Below are 20,776 nucleotides of genomic sequence, written 5' to 3' on the forward strand. Positions count from 1 at the left end.
TAATTTTTGTAATATTTAACATTATTAGAGTTGATCTTATATGTAACAACTTATGTATATAAGAATCAGAATCAGAATCAGAATCTGTTTTATTGCCAAGTATGTTTCCACATACAAGGAATTTTTTCTGGTGATTGGTGCAATTGAGGATCAGGGGGATCAGTGACAGTGGGGCTCTCTAGTCTTGTTGATGAGGCTGATAGCAGACGGGAAGAAGCTGTTTTTGTGGCGAGAGGTTTTGGTCCTGAAGGACCGCAGCCTCCTGCCAGAGGGGAGTGACTCAAAGAGTTTGTGTCCAGGGTGGGAGGAGTCAGCTACAATCTTCCCTGCACGCCTCAGGGTCCTTGAGGCGTACAGGTCCTGGAGGGATGGTAGATTGCAGCCAATCACCTTCTCAGCAGAGTGGATGATACGCTGCAGTCTGTTATTGTCCTTCTCCGTGGCAGCAGCGTACCAGATGGTGATGGAGGAGGTGAGGATGCACTCAATGATGGAGGTGTAGAAGTTCACCATCATAGTCCTTGGCAGGTTGAACTTCTTCAACTGCCTCAGGAAATACATCCTCTGCTGAGCTTTTTTGATGAGGGAGCTGATGTTTAGCTCCCACTTAATGTCCTGTGTAATGGTGGTTCCCAGGAAGCGAAAATGCTCCACGGTGGCCACGGGGGAGTCGCACAGGGATCACCCTGTGCGGGTGGGTGGGGCTGGGTTTTTCCACTATCATCTCCACTGTCTTCAGAGCGTTAAGCTCTAGGTTGTTCTGCCTGCACCAGGTCACCAGACGGTCAGTCTCCCACCTGTAGGCAGATTCATCGCCATCAGAGATGAGTCCAATGAGAGTGGTGTCGTCTGCAAACTTCAGGAGCTTGACAGACTGATGGCTGGAGGTGCAGGTGTTGGTGTACAGGGAGAAGAGCAGAGGAGAAAGAACGCAGCCTTGCGGGGATCCAATAAGTATTGTACTATTCAGGACATACACACTATACATAGTGTTTTAACTCTGTGCAGGTTGGGTTGGGACGCTCCTTCTCGTCTGGACAGGTAACTGAAGAGGGTGGTGCTGGGGGTGGAGGGGCAGGGAGGTTGTAATGGTATTCACTGGGTCTTCAGACTGTGTTTAGTGCCTGGAAGGCTGCTGAGAGTGGTCCAGAGCTCTGCTGTGGTGCTGGGTCTTCTTGGGATTATTGGTTGGTCCACGTCCACCCTGTGAAATAGTCAAACAAGTAATGAATCGTTTTCGACACAGTAATTCAACCTTTGCTTTGCAGGTAGCTATTTTCTTCAAATGTGGCTCTAATAATGGAATTGCATCATAAACAATGGAATGATTAAGCTTGTCATCACTTTCTGTAACTAGTGGTACTCTTGCAGTCTTAGTGAGATGACTACTTACTTTGCTGAGTGAAAAATAGGCGACCACCCCTCTCCAGTTTGTCCTGTGGTCATCTATCCTTCTCGTCTGGTCCGGTGCGGTCTCTTCTTCTACCTTTTTGCTTCTTGTGTGCATATGCCTCTGCTGGGTGCAAATGAAATAAATTAAATTAAATTAAATTTGCAGGACACTTTTGTGTAAAGTAAAGAACAGAGTAAACAGGATAAAATTGTTGTGAATTGATTAAATGGATGATGTTACCTAGTAAATTGATAAACAGGTACATTATATTGTATGTAAGCCAGTTCACACTGTTTCTGTGCTTTTATACAACTGGCTATAGAAGGTAATATTTTTTGCAAGTCAGATGCTCATACTTACCTTTTCTCCCATATTATGTCATAAGAAACAGCTCAAGTGGTAGAGCATTTCATAGATTACCTGCAGGGTTTTTTTTTTTTTTTTTTAAATCTCTGACTCCTCTTTTCACAACAACCCCACTAAACCCCTGATTGGCACCTGGCGAGTCAGGGGTTGGGTGGGATACCTGGCGAGTCTGACCAGGACAACGTCCTCCCTATAGTTCCTCTTCATTTCATGTTGCAGTGCTCAGCACTGTTATCTCACAGCAAAACGGTTCTGGTCTTGCGTATCCTCCTTGGGTGTGCATGGGTTTTCTTGCACAGTCTGAGTTCAAAGGTGTCCAAAGACTCAGTGATTAGGTCGACTGGTGACTCTAAATTGTCCGTAGTGATGATTGAGAATGGTTTTCTGTCTCTGTGTGTCACTCTGTGAGTCCACGGGGAACCACCCCCATGTCACCTTTAGTCAGCTCCAGCCCCCAAGAAAGCAGAATAGCTATGCAGCAATGGATAATGAATGGATGGATGGAATATCTCAGTTGGCTCTGTTGAATATGAAGGAGCAGCATTCAGAAGTGATCTCACCTAAATCAGAGAAAGAAGGAAAAGCCAGGGTTGGCTTGATCCCTGTCTGCTCCTGTCAACATGTCAAAATGTGCTTGGGCAAGACACTGAACCCAAAATTGTTCCCAATGTTTAGGCCAGTGCCTTGCATGGAGCTATTAAATAAATGAAATTAAGTCAGATGCTCATACTTACCTTTTCTGCCACATTATGTCACAAGAAACAGCTCATGTGGTAGAGCATTTCATACATTACCTGCAGGGTTGTTGTTTTTTTTAAATCCCTGACTCATCTTTCCACAACAACCCCACTAAACCCCAGACTAGCAAACCTCAGTTTGTTGGGATACCTGGCGAGTCTGACCAGGACAAGGTTCTCTCTCTAGTTCCTCTTCAGGGAGGTGTTGAAGTATTTTTTTCATCAGTACTCAGTACTGTTGTCTCACAGCAAGACGGTTCTGGTTTTGCATGTTTTCCATGGGGCTCTGGGAGTTTTCTTGCACAGTCTCAGTCCAAAGTTGTCCAAAGACTCACAGATTAGGCCGACTGGTGACTCTTGTCCATACGATGAATGAGAATGGTTTTCCATCTCTGTGTGTCACTCTGTGAGTAATTGGCAGTCCAGGGGGAAACCACCCCCATGTCACATTAAGTCAGCTCTAGCCCCTAAAAAAGCAGAATAGTTATACAGCTATAGCTAATGGATGGATGGATGGAATATGTCAGTTGGCTCCATTGAATAAGAAGGAGCAGCATTCATGAGTGATCTCACCTAAAACAGGGAAAGACGGGACGGGTGTGGGTGACTGTGGTTCAGAAGGTAAAGCCAGGGTTTTTTGATCTCCGCTTTTCCTGTCCACATGTCAAAATGTGCTTGGGCAAGACACTGAACCCAAAATTGTTTCCAATGTTTAGGCCAATGTCTTGCATGGCAGTTTGCTGCCATCAGTGTCTGAGCATGTGTGAGAATGGATGAATGAGAGGCATAATGTAAAGTGCTTTAGATGAACATGCCACATAAATCCATTTAGGCCTCTTATCCATTAATATTAAAGGTTATTATTAGTCATCACTAACCCTGCCAGACACATAGGAAGGCTACCAGTAGTTTTTCCAGCCCTCCAGATTACAAAGGGACAATCTAGTTCGATACAAACAATATGTACAAATAGGCCCTGGATCAAGATGCTACCAAGGGCTTTGACAGCCTCGTCAGATGCAAAGGCTACCTGTGGCTTTACCCAGCCAGATGCAAAGGCCAGCCCTCAAGGTTTCAAAGAGATGATCCAGCCACCAGATACAAGTGGGCACTGGTGCAAGACGCTTCCTAGGGCGGTACCTACCCTGCCAGATGTGTAGGTTACCTGGGGCATCACCATCTCTGCCAAATGGAAATATTTTGCAGATCTTCAAACCTGCAGAAAACAGGGTTGTCAGACTCTAATCAGAGTCGTTGTCTTCAGCCCATGTTGGGCCAAAATGGCCATCCCAGTATCTCCTACCTGTGAAGACCTGAAGGCCTGAAGTTGATGGAGCTGAGCCCCTGTTGTCCTCGTCTCTGCTCATGTTTGTAAAGGAGCTGAGTCCTGAGGTTGAGGGAGCACAGTCCTCCAACCTTTGAGAGACTGAGAGGAGACCTCCGTCAGGTTGGTCCATTTGCTGCTCAGGAAGCCACAGAAGCTTTGGGGGTTGAACAGGTACCTGTGGTTGCCAGTCCATCAGCTGCTGAACGTCAGGGTTGTCCTCATAATCCTGCCTTGGCCTCTTAGAACATACCTGTGCTGCATCGCACTCCTCCCTGATCCTCTTTAAGAAGGAGGTGAGGCCTGAGATTGAGGGAGCAGACTCTTCCAGCCTTTGAGAGACTGCGACAAGACCTTCTTCAGGTTGTTCCTCTTGTTGCTCAGGAAGCCACAGAAGCTTCAGGGGCAGAACAGGTAGCTGTGGGTGCCAGACTGTAGCAGCAGCAGGACCACAAACAGGAGCAGCATCAGGAATACGAGCAGGAACATCAGCAGGAGCAGTGAGAGGAGCACCAGCAGGAACAGGAGGATACGCTTGTCGCCAGAAGTTTCCTGGTGGGAGCTGGCGTAGGAGAGGGGGGGCGAGGTCTGTCATCATCATTGTCTTCAAGGTCATCTTCATCCTCAGTCATGGTACCATACCCTGAGTCAATGCTGATGCCGTCAGACCAGTCCTCCTCATCATCAATGAATTCACCCTCCTCCAGCTCATTATCTTCCTCACTAGATGACACGTAGCCTGGGAGATCGTTGTCTTCGGCATCATCCTCAATCCTGATAACTTCAGGGAGGCCATCTTCTGCAGGACGTCCAGTGATGTAGTTCACATCCCCTGAGAGGAAAAGGTTAAAGCACCTGAAATACCTTATTTCAAATGATAGTATTTCTCAAATGATTAAACATTTAGGACTAAATAAGCAATGATCAAGTTAAAATTAGATAACATATGATAATCAAATAATGCTCATGATAATGCAAATCAGGAACTTTGTAATCTAAGCATTATTGATAGCATTAGCCTATTTTCCTTATTTGTGTAATTACACATATAATTGATGTTCACAAACCTTTTACAGCACTGAGAAGTTTTATGACTCATGTCTGTTGGATGTGACAAAGAAGGGGCTGCTAAGAAGAATCACCTGCTCATTCAATGTTATTCAAATGGCTGTCAAATATCATATGAAAGTTTATACCATTCTGACTTGTGAGCACAGTGATAAGGATCTACTGTGGATGTGAACTTGAAAGAAAACACAGTGTTTTACTCCGGTTCAAAGACTGCGACAATGGTGCAGCCTGAGTTGAATCTAAGAGAAACTATGTAAATATACAATGCAATCTAAAATTAGAGCAAAATGCTGGAAACACTGTTCTTGTGAGCACATACACACAGGCATAAAATAATTATGGAAAAGAATTATGGGGAATAAAAGGTATATGTAAATGTATACTAAGCACATTCAGAGTTATTCAAAGGCCTAAATAAAGAATATACAGCCAAACAACTTCAACAATAATAATCTCAATGAGAAAAGGTTTTTTTTCATAAGGTGTCTGTCAACAACTGATAATTCATTACTAGCAAAGAGATTTTACGAACTGTTTTGGATCTGAATTCCAGAAACCAGAAACCAGAGACAGAGATCACATGCAGTCCAATTACCCAACAAATCCCCTTTCTTCTCCTCCAAAAATAATAATAATAAAAAAAAGATAGAAATACCACACTAACGAGCTAAAAATCATTTCAGTTATCAGTTCAGTTATCGAGGTACTAACATGTCACCTACAAATTCTATGATGAGAGAACACAACAGCTCGGGCTGTAGAAGGTCCAAAAACATCAAGACATCTGCCATTTTGTCTCCTCTGAACAACACTGATAGTTTTGTGCATTTGGAAGAAAACCTGAACGCTTCAAGCATCAAAACAAACACACAACAACAGGCCCTGCTGTGTTTACACCTGTACGTCCTGTACGTCAACGTCCTGACGTTCGGAGCTGAAGGTTCCATCGTCTCCATGGTGAACAAAAACTCATTTTTGGCATTTTATGAAATTTGGCCCAGTCGCCATCTTTTTTTAATAATTTCGATGCAACATTTCCACAATTTGATGCCCTCAAACCAAAACAACAGCGTTTTCAAATCACTACACTAATTGTTAATGAATTCCACACATTTCCCGGGATATTTAAGACATTCTCTCCATCAAATAACTTTTTTACACGAAGAAATCGTCGAATAATTGTCTCTTGTCACCAAATCTGTGTTTTTCCAACAGGCCTAAGGATAAGTTATGAACTGTCCACCTTTAAATTTAAAAGGTTACACTGATATACACACTGATAAAGCTTTTAATGATTTTAAGGAGATGATTATCAGTCATAGTAAAATTATTTTAATAAAAGCTTATAAAAAAAATGTAATAATTGTCTTACCTGCATGGTCCATGTCCACCTCAAGGGCGACTCCTCTCAGCAGGTGTTCCTCAAGGACCAGCGGTCTGCTCAGGGCCGTATCCTAACTCCCCGCTTCTCCCACAGCAGTTCAGTGATGCAGTGGTTTTGTTCTCCAACAGGATCCAGGAGTAGTTTTCCAGTTGTTTCCTTCCAAGAATTCACTTCTCCAAGAGTTCACTCTCCACAGCTTTGGTTTGCAACAGGTCAATCTGTGTTCAGGTCCAGGTGAGAAGGGAGAGATCCCGGTGACGGGCGGCCCTTATATACCCTCGGTTCAGGCGTCATTACGGTTCTATTGGTGACGCATGCGCGAGTGTGCTTGGACAAGGCGCACAGACACATCATGCATTATCAGAATCAGAATCAGAATCAGAATCAGTTTTATTGCCAAGTATGTTTTCACATACAAGGAATTTTTTCTGGTGATTGGTGCAATTGATCAGCAACAGTGGGGCTCTCTAGCCTTGTTGATGAGGCTAATAGCAGATGGGAAGAAGCTATTTTTGTGGCGAGAGGTTTTGGTCCTGAAGGACCGCAGCCTCCTGCCAGAGGGGAGTGTCACAAAGAGTTTGTGTCCAGGGTGGGAGGAGTCAGCTACAATCTTCCCTGCACGCCTCAGAGTCCTTGAGGTGTACAGGTCCTGGAGGGATGGTAGATTGCAGCCAATCACCTTCTCAGCAGAGTGGATGATACGCTGCAGTCTGTTATTGTCCCTCTCCGTGGCAGCAGCGTACCAGATGGTGATGGAGGAGGTGAGGATGGACTCGATGATGGAGGTGTAGAAGTTCACCATCATAGTCCTTGGCAGGTTGAACTTCTTCAATTGCCTCAGGAAATACATCCTCTGCTGAGCTTTTTTGATGAGGGAGCTGATGTTTAGCTCCCATTTGAGATCCTGTGTGATGGTGGTTCCCAAGAAGCGAAAATGCTCCACGGTAGCCACGGGGGAGTCACACAGGGAGATGGGGGTGGGTGGGGCTGGGCTCTTCCTGAAGTCCACTATCATTTCCACTGTCTTCAGAGCGTTTAGCTCTAGGTTGTTCTGCCTGCACCAGGTCACCAGACGGTCAGTCTCCCACCTGTAGGCAGACTCATCGCCATCAGAGATGAGTCCAATGAGAGTGGTGTCGTCTGCAAACTTCAGGAGCTTGACAGACTGATGGCTGGAGGTGCAGGTGTTGGTGTACAGGGAGAAGAGCAGAGGAGAAAGAACGCAGCCTTGTGGGGATCCAGTGCTGATGGTCTGGGAGTCAGACACGTGCTTTCCTAGCTTCACGTGCTGCCTCCTGTCAGACAGGAAGTCGGTGATCCACCTGCAGGTGGAGTCAGGCACGCTCAGCTGGGAGAGCTTGTCCTGCAGCAGAGCCGGGATGATGGTGTTGAAGGCAGAGCTGAAGTCCACAAACAGGATCCTGGCATAGGTCCCTGAGGAGTCCAGGTGCTGGAGGATGAAGTGGAGAGCCATGTTGACGGCGTCATCTACAGACCTGTTGGCTCTGTAGGCGAACTGCAGGGGGTCCAGGAGTGGGTCAGTGATGGATTTGAGATGGGACAGGACAAGGCGCTCAAATGATTTCATGACCACAGAGGTCAGGGCAATGGGTCTGTAGTCATTTAGACCTGTGGGCCTTGGTTTTTTGGGGACAGGGATGATGGTGGAGGATTTGAAGCAGGCTGGCACGTGGCAGGTCTCCAGTGAGGTGTTGAAGATGTCTGTGAACACTGGAGACAGCTGATCAGCACAGCGCTTCAGGGATGATGGAGAGACAGAGTCAGGACCAGCTGCTTTGCGGGGGTTCTGCTTCTTAAAAAGCCTGTTGACATCTCTCTCCAGGATAGAGAGAGATGTTCCTTTGGTAGGGGAGGAGGGGGGTTCTGATGTGGCTCTGATGTGGAGGTTAGTGTCAGGCTTGTCCCACTGTCTTTCAAAGCGGCAGTAGAACTCATTCAGATCGTTGGCCAGACGGAAGTCGTTAGTGGAGTGGGGGGGTTTAGGTTTGTAAATTATTATAATTTATTTATTATATTATAATCATGCATTATACTCAGTATCTCATTCTTAAATTTAAGTTTTTAATGAATTTGTATTTCTTGACATTTTTGCAATTATGTTTCCTTTCAATATAAAAGAGCAGCTATGTCGCAATGTTCAAACCATTAGTTTTCTTTCTTCCGGACATGCTGTGTTAGCCTATAACTTGGGGTTGGGTTCATTTTACTTATAAAAAAAGGTTAGGGTTAGGGGTATCATGTTTTTTTCTTCTCTGGAGAGAACTGGCTCAATAAGTTTTATTTAAACATTTTTATTTTATTTTATTCATTAAGCTGCTTTCTGCAAGTTTTATCTCAACAGGTCTAGAGCAGTTATTTGAAGGAAATTCCTTTGGGAATCAGAAAAAGCTTATAAACTTAACAGGACAAAGCCAGTCCTAGAACTGTCTCCATTTTCTTTGCAGAATTAGTGTCAGATTAGATTTTTCCAGGGAGGAATTATGGATCCATAAAAAGACCTTTTACTATTTTCTTTACCAAAATAAAGGTCTAACTTGCGTTTCAAAGCACCCCCACACTGCCCGAAAATACTGAATCATTTATTTGTTTTGGTGGCCTAAAATTAATCAAAATTACGTGTAGACAATTTATGGCTTCGCGAGATTTGAAGATGGTGTGGGCGCAGCCGCTGGGGTGCTGTCAGCATCAGTATCCCTCCGCTGGATGCAGATCACCGGAAGGATGCTGTGGCAGGGAGGAAGCGTGGGGATTTTATTGTGTTGACGCCATATGTGATTCTAAACTGTTCCGTCCACAACCCGAACACGTCCATTTTTTTTTACATTTTATTTTATTACTTTGTCGTTGAAATCCTGTATCAGCAGCTGCCATGTTCCCATCGTGTTACTCCAAGACCGCGGACAGCGGCGGTAAGAGGAGCTCCGTCGCTAAGCTGCTGCTCGGTGTGTTTGTGGTTTACATGTTCCACACCGCCTGGCTGCTGTACGGCTTCCTCAACACCAAACCCTGCGATGGAGGCAGAGGAGAGCACTGCGTCACCTCCTACCTGTCAGCCAGACCCAGACTGCAGGTTAGCACAGGCCTTTGTTTCTTAATTCTTAAACCTCAGGACAATTGGACCAATTTAAGATCAATTTCACTGCCCCTGCGAGGACCTGATCATATAGTTTAAAAGAATTAAACAGCCTCTGCCTTTTCGTCATGTTATTAGCCAGCAAGTACTACTTAGCACCAAACCTTAGACAAATCAGGTGTGAACTGCTTTGATGGCAGTAAATAAGACAATTCATTTTTAACTTGGTTTAACCTGTCACAAGGTCATATTTTGCCAATATGCACTACAGTCTACAACCTGTCAGTATTTATGTGTGTATACTGGAGAGTTTTCAACTTATCCAGACATATTTTTTACTATTCTGCATATAAAATGAGTTTTGTACTGATTAATTTCAAATGTCAAATGTCAAATCAAATGTTTATCATGTTGAAGCTCCGGCACAAAGTGATGATCTGTGTGATGAAGTAAATCCTCTCACAGATTTATAAACCCTGACTGCTTTGACGCTTCACTGTAATCAGAAAAATCCCTGATGCATTTTTCTCCTGAGGATGAATGATAATAATATTTTCTCTTCCTTGGGGTCAGGTTTTGTATGTGGTATGTGGTGTTGAATATCAGTCCATAAGATAAACATTACTGTGCACGTATATTTTAGAGATGAGCAAGTTTTTCTGATGTTCACAGTGGTCTCACTGCTTTGGGAAAAATAGTCCGAGTACTCTCACTCTGCTCTTTTATCCAGCTGAGTATCTTCACCTGCCTCGTGCCAGACAACAGTCGACTCAGCCTCGCTGTAAAAATAGACCCATTTGACCCACACTCTACACTTGAAAGGTGGGTGTGTTAACATTACAACCGTGTAACCGCTATCTATTTTGTTAACCATGAACTGTGGACAGTTTGGTTGTCCGTGGCTTGAGATGCTGTTTCACATGTTGGTTATTGCAATATAGCAATTGAGCTGCATATAAAAGATTTTTTTTACTGTCGCAGTAGCAGTTGCAACACAAAAGACAGAAACCTTTGTTAGATGTGTATGATTTAGCCAAAAGAGGTAAAAATGTACAAAAGACACACATGGAAACACACAAATTTAAATCAAAATGAGTAACCGGTCAACACTAGTATGGAATATGAACAAAAAGTATAGACTGTTTGTTCTTCAGACTGTTCTACTGTTCTCCCTCATACTTCTCTCTCTCTCTCCATAGGCAGGTGAATGTCACTCTGCCGGAGGAGACTCAGGCTAATGGCACTCTGTATGCAGTTGTTTATGTTCACAAGGCTGGTGTTTCACCTCTGGAGGACAGCAAAGAAGTCCACTACGCAGCTCAGCTCACCACCTACATCACTCCCACGCACACGCGGGGGCAGAGGGACACGCAGAAGGTAAAATGCAGTTCAGCTTCTCTGATATCATATTTCAACCTGCTGTGTGAACTGTTCGCTACATTCAGACATGGAGCCTTGCTGCAAGCTAAGTTATCTGTGTGGCTCCATCAGAGGTCCAGCCCCAGATCAGAGAATCCAGTATCTCATTGGAGACCTCACCTGTCAGTCACCATGATGTCCGAGGACTTCACCTTCAACAAGGCTGGGCTTCCCAGTGACGTGCGGCGTTACATGAGAGTGTAAGTCTCCACAGGAAGCTTTGGAGGTCAAGGCCAGGTGATCAGGCAAAGTGCTGCTGACTCCTGCTTTATCACTGCTGCTTGCCATGAGAGTCTAGTGCAGGAATGTCAGAATTAAAGGCTGTTTGTGAGAAAATCAAGCAGTGTCTGACGTTATTCGAGAATCCAACTGAAACGTGTGACCACTGGTCTTTGTGTACATAAAATGAATGAATTTGAATTTGGAGCCCCCAACCTTCTCAATATTAAGGAGGAGTTATTTGTAAGTTTTGCTACTGCTACATAGCCAGTGTTGGCATGAACTGCTGTTTCCCTACCAGTCTAGAAGAAACGTTGTGAGTTCAGCATTAAACTTGATTCCTTTACTCGCCAAGAGCTGTCACCAGCGGAGGAAAGTGACGCCAACATTGACTCTTGCCTCCATCACATCTTTTCTTCCACTGAAGTTAGCACGCTAACGAGCTAGCCCAGGCCTGTCTTGTCACTTTCTGATACTCACCTTGGCCTCCGATCTGCCCTGAAGTCGTAGTACTATTCAGAGGGCGTTTTATAACCTCTTATATTATAAAGACAACGATGGCCAAAGCTCTTGTCAAGTGACAATCAGCACCATCTGCTCCCAGCAAGAAACCACCTTTAGCAGCAGAGAAAAATAAGCATTGATTTTATCTGTATACCCTGTACCATATACCCTTTATGCACCAATATGCAATATCTGTTTGTGGCCACTTGTCCATCCTTCTCAGATTAATTTATTGGAATTATTTTTACTGTCCCCGGGTGGTAAAATGATCTGATAATTAACATGAAAAAGCAAAGATTAGAACAAAGTCAAGTAATTTTGTTTATTTACCTTGTGAAGACTTGGCGGGGTCCCAGCCCCCAAGTTAGCAACCACTGGCATACATCGCTTTATTTTTCACAAATTACACACTTGCTACAGCAACACGAGATGATTTAAACTCCGTAGAAATACACTTGCAAGTGGAGTGTTGACTGTTTATTAGTCATTAGGCAAATCTTGATGATAGGAAGTAAAGCCAACCTGTCAGATCTCTCAGACACTACGTTAGAGGTGTCGCTGTGTATGTCATTTAAATGCATGCATGTGTATATTTGTTCATGATATTTACTTTCTTTGCAAATCCACCAGCCTTTAAATAAGGAATCTGCTCCGAGCCAACGTGTGTGTTTGAATGAAACTTTGAATGAAACTCTTCCTGCCTCTCCCTGCAGGTCTCAGGAAGGCCGACAGATGATCTACCTTCCTCTGCTGCTGGTTAATGAACTCAGTGTCAGAGTCAGAGACCTCATGGTAGGAAGCAACGTTTAATTGAATACAGGGTTTTTGAATTAGACTAACATGACAATACATTTACCGATCCATCTGTCCATCCATCAACAGGAGATCAGCAGCAACACTGTTCAGCTCCCTCTGACTGTGTCCTATGAGGGAATCTCTTTAAGAAGATTCAGGTTTTGGGTCCATCTACAGGATGTGGTTTACTCCCTACGACAGTTTGGTGAGCTAGGATGACACCAGATATTTTCTAACATGACGATTTGGTGAATTAAGGGTTTAAAAATTATTAATTCAGGGCTGTTTTGTCTTTTTTTATTGTAACCTTATTATGTTTGAGGAATCCTTTTTTACAGTAATTACAGCTGTGAGACCTGGATAAAATGGAAATACTTATAAATCAGTACATTTCAGTTCAATTTTCTTTGTTTAAATACATATATTTTATACAGATTATATTATATCATGTGATATCACATGATATTTTTAAATATATGCCTGTTGCTTCTCATGTCACATAATCAGGAGACTGAACTGAATCCCCTGATGCTGTTTCTTTGTGTTACTAAGGCTTCACAGAAGAAAACATTGATGAAATTAAAGAAACTCTGATGGGATCCAACCTCTACCTGTTAGTGCTGACTGCACTCATCACAGCTCTGCAAGTAAGACTATATAGCACCTCATAAAACACCATACTATACATATTAGAATCCACCTGAATTATGGTCTCATGTCTTGTGAATAATTTTATAAATCATAGTTTCTGTTTGTAGCACAGAGAACATGGCAACTCAGATGAAGCATCGTAAGATTAAATGCGTGTTTGTGTTTCTCCACAGCTTATCTGTGAATTCTTGTCTCTTAAAAATGACATGAGCTCATGGAGGAAAAAGAAGAGCATGGCAGGAATGTCCAGGAAGTCAGGTAAGAAAATCAGCATTTTTAATTCGTTGGCAACGCTAAAAGCTCTGTTACATAGGCAGTATTCTGATGCCTGGATGCTGTTGAAATGACACCCTCTCTCCCCCTCTCTGTTTGTAGTTCTGTGGCGTAGTCTCAGCACTTTGCTGATTTTCCTCCATCTGCTAGAGGAGACCAGTCTGCTGGTGCTGCTCCCTGTCGGACTGGGGGCATGTGTGGAGGTATTTTTAGTGTAATCAATCAATCAATCAATAAAAATCGAAGCAGACAGTTTTAACCCACTAAAACTGTCGCCCCTGCAGGTGTGGAAGGTGTTTAAAGTGTTTAAGATCCAGTGGCAGTGGAAAAGCTCCAAGCTCCATGTGAGTATGGTTTAATCACCCATTTGTGTTTACACACAGCATCTGTGTAGAGTGATACAATATAATTAAGTTTGTATAGAAATATGTGCTGAGACAAAGCTGTGTTGTTTTTTCTAGTTTCTTCTCACATTATTGATTAACTTAGTAGATCAACTTTTCTCCTCCAGCTGCAGATAATCCATTTATCTCTAACCTAAGACTGGCTCCTCTTACTGTGTAGGTAAATAAGCTGGATGAAGACGAGAGAAAGACAGTGGACTATGATACACAGGTATGAGTATGTTTCCATCTTGTCTGATTTAATGTCTCATCCTCAGGCTGTGTTTAATTTCAGTGTTTTGTCTGTGGTTTTCACTCTAGGCGTCCAGATACTTGTCCTACTTGGTCTATCCTTTGTGTATCAGTGGAGCTATTTTCTCACTGGCCTACTTACGCCAAAAGAGGTGAGCTGATCACCATTTTTTAACTCTCTGCTGTGCCACATGATTTAAATGCTGTCTTATTGCAGTGCCACCAAATGTCCAAATTCTGCAGTTTACCTGGACATTTCAGTACCGTTCCTCTCCACCAACTGTTTTTGGTTATAATAGTCACTGTATACTCCACTGACCACAACACATATGTTAAAAGCAAGTAAATATACCAAGTATGCTCTTTTGATATTAAATTAACATCATTGTATTATGATGACAGTTATTATTCCTGGTTGATCAACAGCCTGGTGACTGGTGAGTCGAGTCTTGTCAGTTTTCCTTAAATCAAGCTGATACCTTTATTTTGAAATCATATTACTGATGTGCCATATTGACACTCTAACTCTCCTCTCAGGAGTCTACGCCTTTGGCTTCCTTTCCATGGCCCCACAGCTCTTCATTAACTACAAGGTCTGTTCCGCAACTTCGCCAGAGACACCAAAACCCATCTTTTATAAGTGTATTAATTACCAAATTGTCTGAGGAACGTGCTGAGTGAACTGTATCCTCTGTTTCCTTGTTTTTCTTCTGGCTCTGTCTTGTGTTTCTCCACCCCTCGTTCTGGATCAGTTGAAGTCTGTGAGCCACCTGCAGGGGACAGTGTTGATGTACAGAGTGAGTATAACCACTTTTCTGCCTCATTTATATCACTAACACACTCATACCCCCTCAATACTTTTTACTTTACAGTGAAATTCTCCCAGTTTTCAAAGTTTTAATCCTCCTGTATTTTACAGTGAATTTGACTTGACTTGTTTTCTGCTGTCAGATAAAGGAACCATTTTAATTTAACTCTGCTCTCTCACCTTTATCCTCCAGGGAGTGAACACGCTGATCTCAGATCTGTGCTCCTGCGCCTCCTTTGTCTCCTCCTCTGGATCCTTCTCCTCCTCTCATCAACTTTCCTGCTTCAGAGATGAGCTCCTTTTCCTCCTCTACCTCTACCAGCGAAGGTAGAACGTGTGAACACTCACTCACGGCATTGAGTAGTATTTTGTGTTATTTTACCAGGGAACCCTGCCTTTCCAGTATATAAATGGCTTAAATATGTATAAAATATGTGTGTGTGCTTGTAGTTGCTAAGATATAACAACAACACCTTCCTGCTTTCATCTCATATCTCCACCAGGTGTTACGCCCCTAAGGCCAGAAGACGAGACTCTGGGACCCACGGCAAGAAAATAAAGACTCAGTGAGGAGAGGACAAATGAAATGTCAAATATACAACAACACAAGAACTCATCCTTGAAAAAACAGAGGCACTAATTAGCCTTGAAGATGTGAAACAGAGACCAGGACAGGACACTGGGCCACCGTCTGATCCGAGACGACCTGTCCTGCTTCAGACTGTACTCTCACGGTGCTGCTGCTTTCTGCTTGGCATTGATGATTCCCCTTTACAGCGGCAGTGATTCATAGTAATTCATTCACCCACAGAATCTCTCTGCTGCACATGTTATGCTGGATTATCCTTCAGGGATAATATCAGCAGTCGCATTTGCTTGAATATGTTCTTTATGCACACATTTCCTGGTACGTTGTAAAGTGCAGTTTTATCCCCATTAATCGATGCCCATCTGCTTCAACTGAACTTGATGACCGACGGAACTGTTGTTTGTCCCTGACTTTAAAATGGCTTTTTGTAAAAGCCTGAATCATGGTTCTCCCTTTAAAATTGACTTTAGGAAGCTGCAAAGTAAAAAAAAAGCATTTGACTCACAGCTAAAATAATAATCTGTGGTTTTAATTTTGTATTGGGACACAAGTTTGTAATGATGGACCTGCAGGGTTTCAGACGAGCCTCATGGTCCCAGACAGCAAAGAGAAAAGCCCAGAAACATGAGACACTAATTTTTTTTCTGATCCCCCATTTTAGGAAAATAAATAAATGACTTACTTAATATTTATCGTGCTTGATGTTGCACATTAAGTCCCTCATCACATCCTGAAGTTGTATTGACATCAAAAGTCCTGGAGTCGGATCTGATCAGTTATGTTGCAGGTGAAATCCAACACATCAGAGTGTACACACTGAAAGATGTATAGATTTCATGTTACTCTCATCTCAAAAATCTCTCTCTCTCTTTTTTTGTATTTAGTCATGCCTGTTGTTCAGCACCATGTGTTGCACACTTAGTTCTTCCTACTGTCATTGTACTGAAAAATGATTTTAAATAGACTTTGCAGTATTAACGTATAATGAAAGACCAGTGTTCCCAGCAAGTTACTGCACTTACTGCAAATTTCCTAATGGCCTGTGTTTATGAAATCCCCACAATGCACTTGGACTTAAAACATACAATATAGTTGCTTAATTGAAGAAACAGTCTGTTCCCTTTTACTCAGCACACAAACGCATCACATAGTAAGAGGACCATTTACCTACAGAAAGCAATAACACCACCGCAATTGAACTCTCCACATTTTATCCAGTTCTTTTTCTTTTGCGCTTGTGCTACACTTATCTCAGTGCTAAATTCTGCTAAATTCAGATTCTTATTTTTCATTATTTTGACAATTTATCCTGCTTGTACTTGTATTTTTTAATAATATGGAAAAAATAAAAATGTAACCGGCTTTACAGTTCATGTAAATCTGAACAGCTGTTGTGTGTGTGGACTGATGTGCTGTGTGTCTATCAACACATGCAATCAAGAGACAACAGCACAGACGGCAGAGTGGAATTCATGGAAGCTGGTTGACTGGTTTCTGTGGAGGATGTTTCTTGCTTCGCGTACTTAGTGTATTTGTTTTTGTTGTCTTTATAAATATAAATAAAATTCCGTCGCTGGGAGATTTAGGTTTGGCCTCAGGGGATGAAAGTTAATTGATGGAGTGTCCTTAAAAAACATGTTGTATGTGAATGTGTGCTAGGTGTGTCCTGGGCGTGGGAGGGTGCATTCCTCTGTTGACACGGGACACGTGATATGAGAGATATGAGATGACATAATGGCTGTCAGTCTTTTTTCTTTTAACCTTAAAATTTCATACTCCTGCAGTGTTTTCCAGGAGCCAGAAGTAATGACCTTCTCTGACGATATCAGACCTGGGGATTTATGATTTGTGTCATTGCCTGATAGGCTGGCAAGGACATTTTGACTGAAATTTAATGTGTAAGCTTTCTTGAATCCTTTTTTTCCCCTAGGACTTTCCCTTGTTACACCTATTCATTGAGGTCGTTGTGAGATAGAAATGGGAGTTGCCTCTTGGCTAAAGAAAATAAAGGCAACTACTTTCCAAGAAGTCCTGCAGCACAGGTTGAACTGACACAGTAATGACATAATATTTGTTACCTCAGCCTCCACAGACACAAACAGGCTGTGTCAGCTTCCAGATGCTTTAACTCAATGAGGCACATTGTGACTGTGACTGGCAGCGGATAAATAAAGGACAAAGTATCTGTGAAACCAAAGCAGGATGGAAGAATGTCCCTCAAATGTACACACACACATAATGTGACAACATCTATGAGATGCTTTCAGTTTTGTGCGATGATGTGGGTGGAACTGCGGTAATCAAGTGCTTCTGCAAAACAAACAATAGAAACCACACACACACACACACACACACACACACACACACACAGAGAGCAGCAGGCACACCGGGTTCGACTGCAGATAGCAGAGGTTCAGCTGATGAACAGACACCAACACCTGTCATGAAGATCCTCTTCAGCCTCGTGCTCCTCTCCCTCCTCTTCTCTCCAGGTATGGAGGTGAACCTCAGACCTTAGACCTGAGATCACACCGAAGGTCAAAGAGTCGGGGGCTTTTAGTAGGACTTAATTAGTTAGTAGGCTTAGTTTAGAGGCAGTGAGGTGTGTAAATCTTATAGGAAGGGTGTTATTCTGACAGTTGCTAAAAATCACTGCGCCCTCTTTGGAAAAGTCCGCTCTGCTGGTGATCAAATATACGCCTTAGAATCATAAATATGACTTTGATGAAGGTTTAGTAAATCTCAAAATAATTCAAAGTGAATTTACCTGGTGGTCGATTTCAGGCCTTTTGCTGAGACTTAAAAAACTGAAGGAATTTACAACCCCTTTTTATATCACAAGGTGTAGTGTTTGATTTTCATTGTACAGAACAGTCACCACAACAGATTGTGACAGATTTATCCAAAATAATGAATGAATGAACAAAAATGCAGGGTTTTCTCATCAGGGTGGCTGTGTTGCTAAAGGAAATGCTGTATCAGTGTATCAGTGCATATTTTGCACTGTGATAGAGTGCTGCTCTTTCTTTATCTTGACTAATAATTAACTTGTGTCATTGGTTTAGGCCTCTCTTTGAGACCTCCAGTTTCCTTACCATTTGCTTCAGGCAGGTTAATACAGTAATACTGGAAATGTGCCACTCACATTTACGTTTATTTGAAGATATTACTACTAACCTCGTCTGTGGTTAGTTAGTTAGTTAACGTTTGCCTTTGGGTTGTTTTGTAGTTGGATTACTCTCATCAGAATAAATGTAGGAGCATTTTATTGTAAATTTTACAGTAATTTGTGGAATTCATCCCAGTATGGTGTATATATTGTATATAAATATTAGTGTGATGTATCAGCCTGACGACAAAAGACAGAGGAACAATAAACTGTGAATGGGAGGAGTATGCTACATATTTTTTTTATAATTAAACAAGCAAGCCTGACAGGTTTTGGGAGTAGCTGTCTTTTTCCCCGTCTAGTTTAAGAGATTTCTTTTTTGTCTATTCATAGTGTGTCATAAAAGTTTCTCTCGCTCTATAATTTTCTTCCCCTGTAGTCAGACTGAAATATCAAACGATTTTGGGTTTTGTTGACTCTAACGCAGGAGCAGACGATCAGGAGCCTGATTCTGACTCCTAATTCTTACATTGTTAGAGAAGGAACAGTCCTTTATTCTCAGAAATATCTGAATTCCTGACACAAAGACAGACAACACGACCACTTCCTAGTTCTAGTCTGTCGTGATATTCAATTCTTTCAAGAAGACATGGATAACATTTGGATCAGTAAGGAGTAGTACTTCCTTCAGTACAGTTGTCAGACATAACAGCTTATTGTACCTTGAAATAGTTTCTCACACTCTGGCCATAAAATGTCAAATAATAGAAACTGAATGCATACAAGAGGCTCGTGATAACAAAAAATTCTGAGCTAAAATGATAGAAATGAGTGGATAAATAACCCCCATGTTTGTTTCTGTCTTGTTCCTCACATCTACAGCTTTGTCACTGGAGTGCTATGTGTGCAGCTCCTCTTCCACTAATGAAGAATGCAACACAAACACTCAGGAATGTCAGGCACCGCTGGACACGTGTATGACGATTGTCGACACGTTAGGTAACAGTGACTACAAAGAATGTTATCTCCATACAAGAACATACAGACCTTTTCATGATATAGTAGAGATATAAAAATGTCTTACTGAGTAACTAACAGGTCTGGTTGTTTGATTGGAGAGTCATTATTGAATTATTAATGCAGCGTTGGTCCTGTATGTCCAATGAGCTCAGTTCTTTATTCAGCTAATACTGTGCAGCCTCCAACACTGTGGGTTAAATAGGATTTCAGTCAAAAAGAACTCACACCACCATCCTGCTGTCTGTGTGCTCGTGTGTTGTTCAGGTTCTACAAAAGCCATAGTGAAGCAGTGTGCCAGCAGGGCCACATGTTCAGGAGCTTCGGCTTCTGCCTCCGTTGACTCAGAAGGAAACGGAAACACCGTCAACTGCTGCAACACCTTCAACCTGTGTAACTTCAGTGGAGCAGAGTCCATTCGTGTTCACATGACACTTCTGCTTCTGACTGTAGGTGTTTTACTGCTGCTGTCACACTGAGGCCAGACACAGCTATACAGTCTTTCAAATGTAATATACTGTATCATGTAAAAACTGTTCAGCTGTCTAATTTTATTAATAATTCTATTATTATTAAAACCACTGTACATACACGTATGACATTTAAAATATTAATAATAAGCTGTTCATCCTGTGGCTTCACTGCAGACTGTGAGGGAACTGAATGTTAATCTAAACAAATCCACACTCAGTACTGTTTTTATCACCACTGAGACTCACTGAATACCTGGTTTTCAGCATTGTTTTAACTTGCATTGTCTTCAGGGACTTGAATACTGAAGTGAATTGAAAATGATGTTTTACTGGGCTTGAATTATTTGGTCTGTCCAAGCTTCAGTCTAAAATCCCTTAAAAGGATGTAAATGTATTGTAATATAAACAGCAGCATGGCTTGCCTCTATATTTGTGTGTCTGCTCATCTCATGAACCCTACACTTGATGACACAATCCTGGGGACGACAAGTATCATGGAAGTAAAATTTTGGAATCAAAAACAAAATGAATGAATGAATGAATGAATGAATGAATGAATGAATAAATAAATACATTTTCAGATAAATCTGTAAGAATCTGAAAAAAACTGGGAAAAAAGTTTTTTCTTTCTCCTATTTTGGGGCTTCATAGTAGACCAGTAGATCAGTGTCATTTTTTTAATGTAATTCTTTGAAGACAGCTCTAATTTAGCTTTTTGGCATGAGAAACAACTCCCTGTTGCACTTACATGAAATATAATTTTATGTTCCGATTAGTTAGTTTCTTTTTTTGTTTATTTAAATGGGGAATAAAATGAAGCCCAAAGTGCAGCCTCCCTGTCCACCCCAACATTAACACAAAATAAAAACTCTGCAACTTTAAATGTTTTTTTGTTTTTTTAAAGAAATCCTCCTA

General features: G+C 42.2%; 3 protein-coding genes across 11 annotated transcripts; 2 read left to right on the forward strand and 1 right to left on the reverse strand.

Annotated features, from left to right (window-relative positions):
- The first annotated feature begins 157 nt into the window (after positions 1-157).
- Positions 158-16,847, forward strand: LOC139613500 (lipid scramblase CLPTM1L-like). 3 transcript variants are annotated; one of them, XM_071470194.1, is made up of 18 exons: positions 158-309; positions 6,879-7,036; positions 9,158-9,366; positions 10,100-10,191; positions 10,569-10,988; positions 12,225-12,303; positions 12,394-12,511; positions 12,859-12,953; positions 13,131-13,215; positions 13,333-13,433; positions 13,515-13,574; positions 13,795-13,845; positions 13,935-14,017; positions 14,268-14,302; positions 14,403-14,458; positions 14,618-14,662; positions 14,867-15,000; positions 15,177-16,847. In XM_071470194.1, the coding sequence occupies exons 3-18, from the start codon at positions 9,166-9,168 to the stop codon at positions 15,241-15,243; spliced, it is 1,722 nt and encodes a 573-aa protein (XP_071326295.1). In that variant the 5' UTR covers positions 158-309; positions 6,879-7,036; positions 9,158-9,165; the 3' UTR covers positions 15,244-16,847. The 3 variants fall into 3 exon arrangements, with proteins under 3 accessions (XP_071326295.1, XP_071326296.1, XP_071326294.1); XM_071470195.1 differs by lacking the exons at positions 158-309; positions 6,879-7,036 and having other exon boundaries at positions 9,121-9,366; positions 10,569-10,746; positions 10,861-10,988; XM_071470193.1 differs by lacking the exons at positions 158-309; positions 6,879-7,036 and having other exon boundaries at positions 9,121-9,366.
- On the reverse strand, positions 1,209-6,604 carry LOC139613501 (calsequestrin-2-like). Of its 7 annotated transcripts, none has more exons than XR_011686765.1 (4): positions 6,264-6,604; positions 3,800-4,652; positions 2,494-3,712; positions 1,212-2,319 (listed from the first exon to the last, which is right to left on the reverse strand). XR_011686765.1 is itself a non-coding variant. In XM_071470198.1 (3 exons), the coding sequence occupies exons 1-3, from the start codon at positions 6,274-6,276 to the stop codon at positions 1,483-1,485; spliced, it is 237 nt and encodes a 78-aa protein (XP_071326299.1). In that variant the 5' UTR covers positions 6,277-6,595; the 3' UTR covers positions 1,209-1,482. The 7 variants fall into 7 exon arrangements, 3 of the variants coding, with proteins under 3 accessions (XP_071326299.1, XP_071326297.1, XP_071326298.1); XR_011686766.1 differs by having other exon boundaries at positions 1,212-1,516; positions 1,920-3,712; XR_011686764.1 differs by having other exon boundaries at positions 1,213-2,963; positions 3,070-3,712.
- A 748-nt stretch (positions 16,848-17,595) lies between the features above and the next one.
- Positions 17,596-20,744, forward strand: LOC139612650 (prostate stem cell antigen-like). Its single transcript, XM_071468440.1, has 3 exons — positions 17,596-17,754; positions 19,254-19,370; positions 19,656-20,744. The coding sequence occupies exons 1-3, from the start codon at positions 17,706-17,708 to the stop codon at positions 19,865-19,867; spliced, it is 378 nt and encodes a 125-aa protein (XP_071324541.1). The 5' UTR covers positions 17,596-17,705; the 3' UTR covers positions 19,868-20,744.
- The last annotated feature ends 32 nt before the right edge of the window (positions 20,745-20,776 follow it).

The sequence above is a fragment of the Trachinotus anak genome, unplaced genomic scaffold, assembly GCF_046630095.1.
Source record: "Trachinotus anak isolate AG129_WGS33_773 ecotype Australia unplaced genomic scaffold, CSIRO_AGI_Tana_v1 ptg000032l, whole genome shotgun sequence".
NCBI classification, from domain to species: domain Eukaryota; kingdom Metazoa; phylum Chordata; class Actinopteri; order Carangiformes; family Carangidae; genus Trachinotus; species Trachinotus anak.

What these genes read in the sequence shown, in the direction of transcription:
- LOC139613500 (XM_071470194.1), top strand. Translation starts at nt 9,166, where the DNA reads ATGTTCCCATCGTGTTACTCCAAGACCGCGGACAGCGGCGGTAAGAGG. An exon ending in TTACTCCCTACGACAGTTTG is followed by an intron (nt 12,512 to 12,858) that starts GTGAGCTAGGAT and finishes TGTGTTACTAAG; the next exon opens with GCTTCACAGAAGAAAACATT. An exon ending in AGGAATGTCCAGGAAGTCAG is followed by an intron (nt 13,216 to 13,332) that starts GTAAGAAAATCA and finishes CTCTGTTTGTAG; the next exon opens with TTCTGTGGCGTAGTCTCAGC.
- LOC139612650 (XM_071468440.1), top strand. Translation starts at nt 17,706, where the DNA reads ATGAAGATCCTCTTCAGCCTCGTGCTCCTCTCCCTCCTCTTCTCTCCA. An exon ending in CTCCCTCCTCTTCTCTCCAG is followed by an intron (nt 17,755 to 19,253) that starts GTATGGAGGTGA and finishes TCACATCTACAG; the next exon opens with CTTTGTCACTGGAGTGCTAT. An exon ending in GACGATTGTCGACACGTTAG is followed by an intron (nt 19,371 to 19,655) that starts GTAACAGTGACT and finishes TGTGTTGTTCAG; the next exon opens with GTTCTACAAAAGCCATAGTG.
- LOC139613501 (XM_071470196.1), bottom strand. Translation starts at nt 4,442, where the DNA reads ATGAAGATGACCTTGAAGACAATGATGATGACAGACCTCGCCCCCCCT. An exon ending in AGGCCTTCAGGTCTTCACAG is followed by an intron (nt 3,713 to 3,799) that starts GTAGGAGATACT and finishes TGTTTTCTGCAG; the next exon opens with GTTTGAAGATCTGCAAAATA.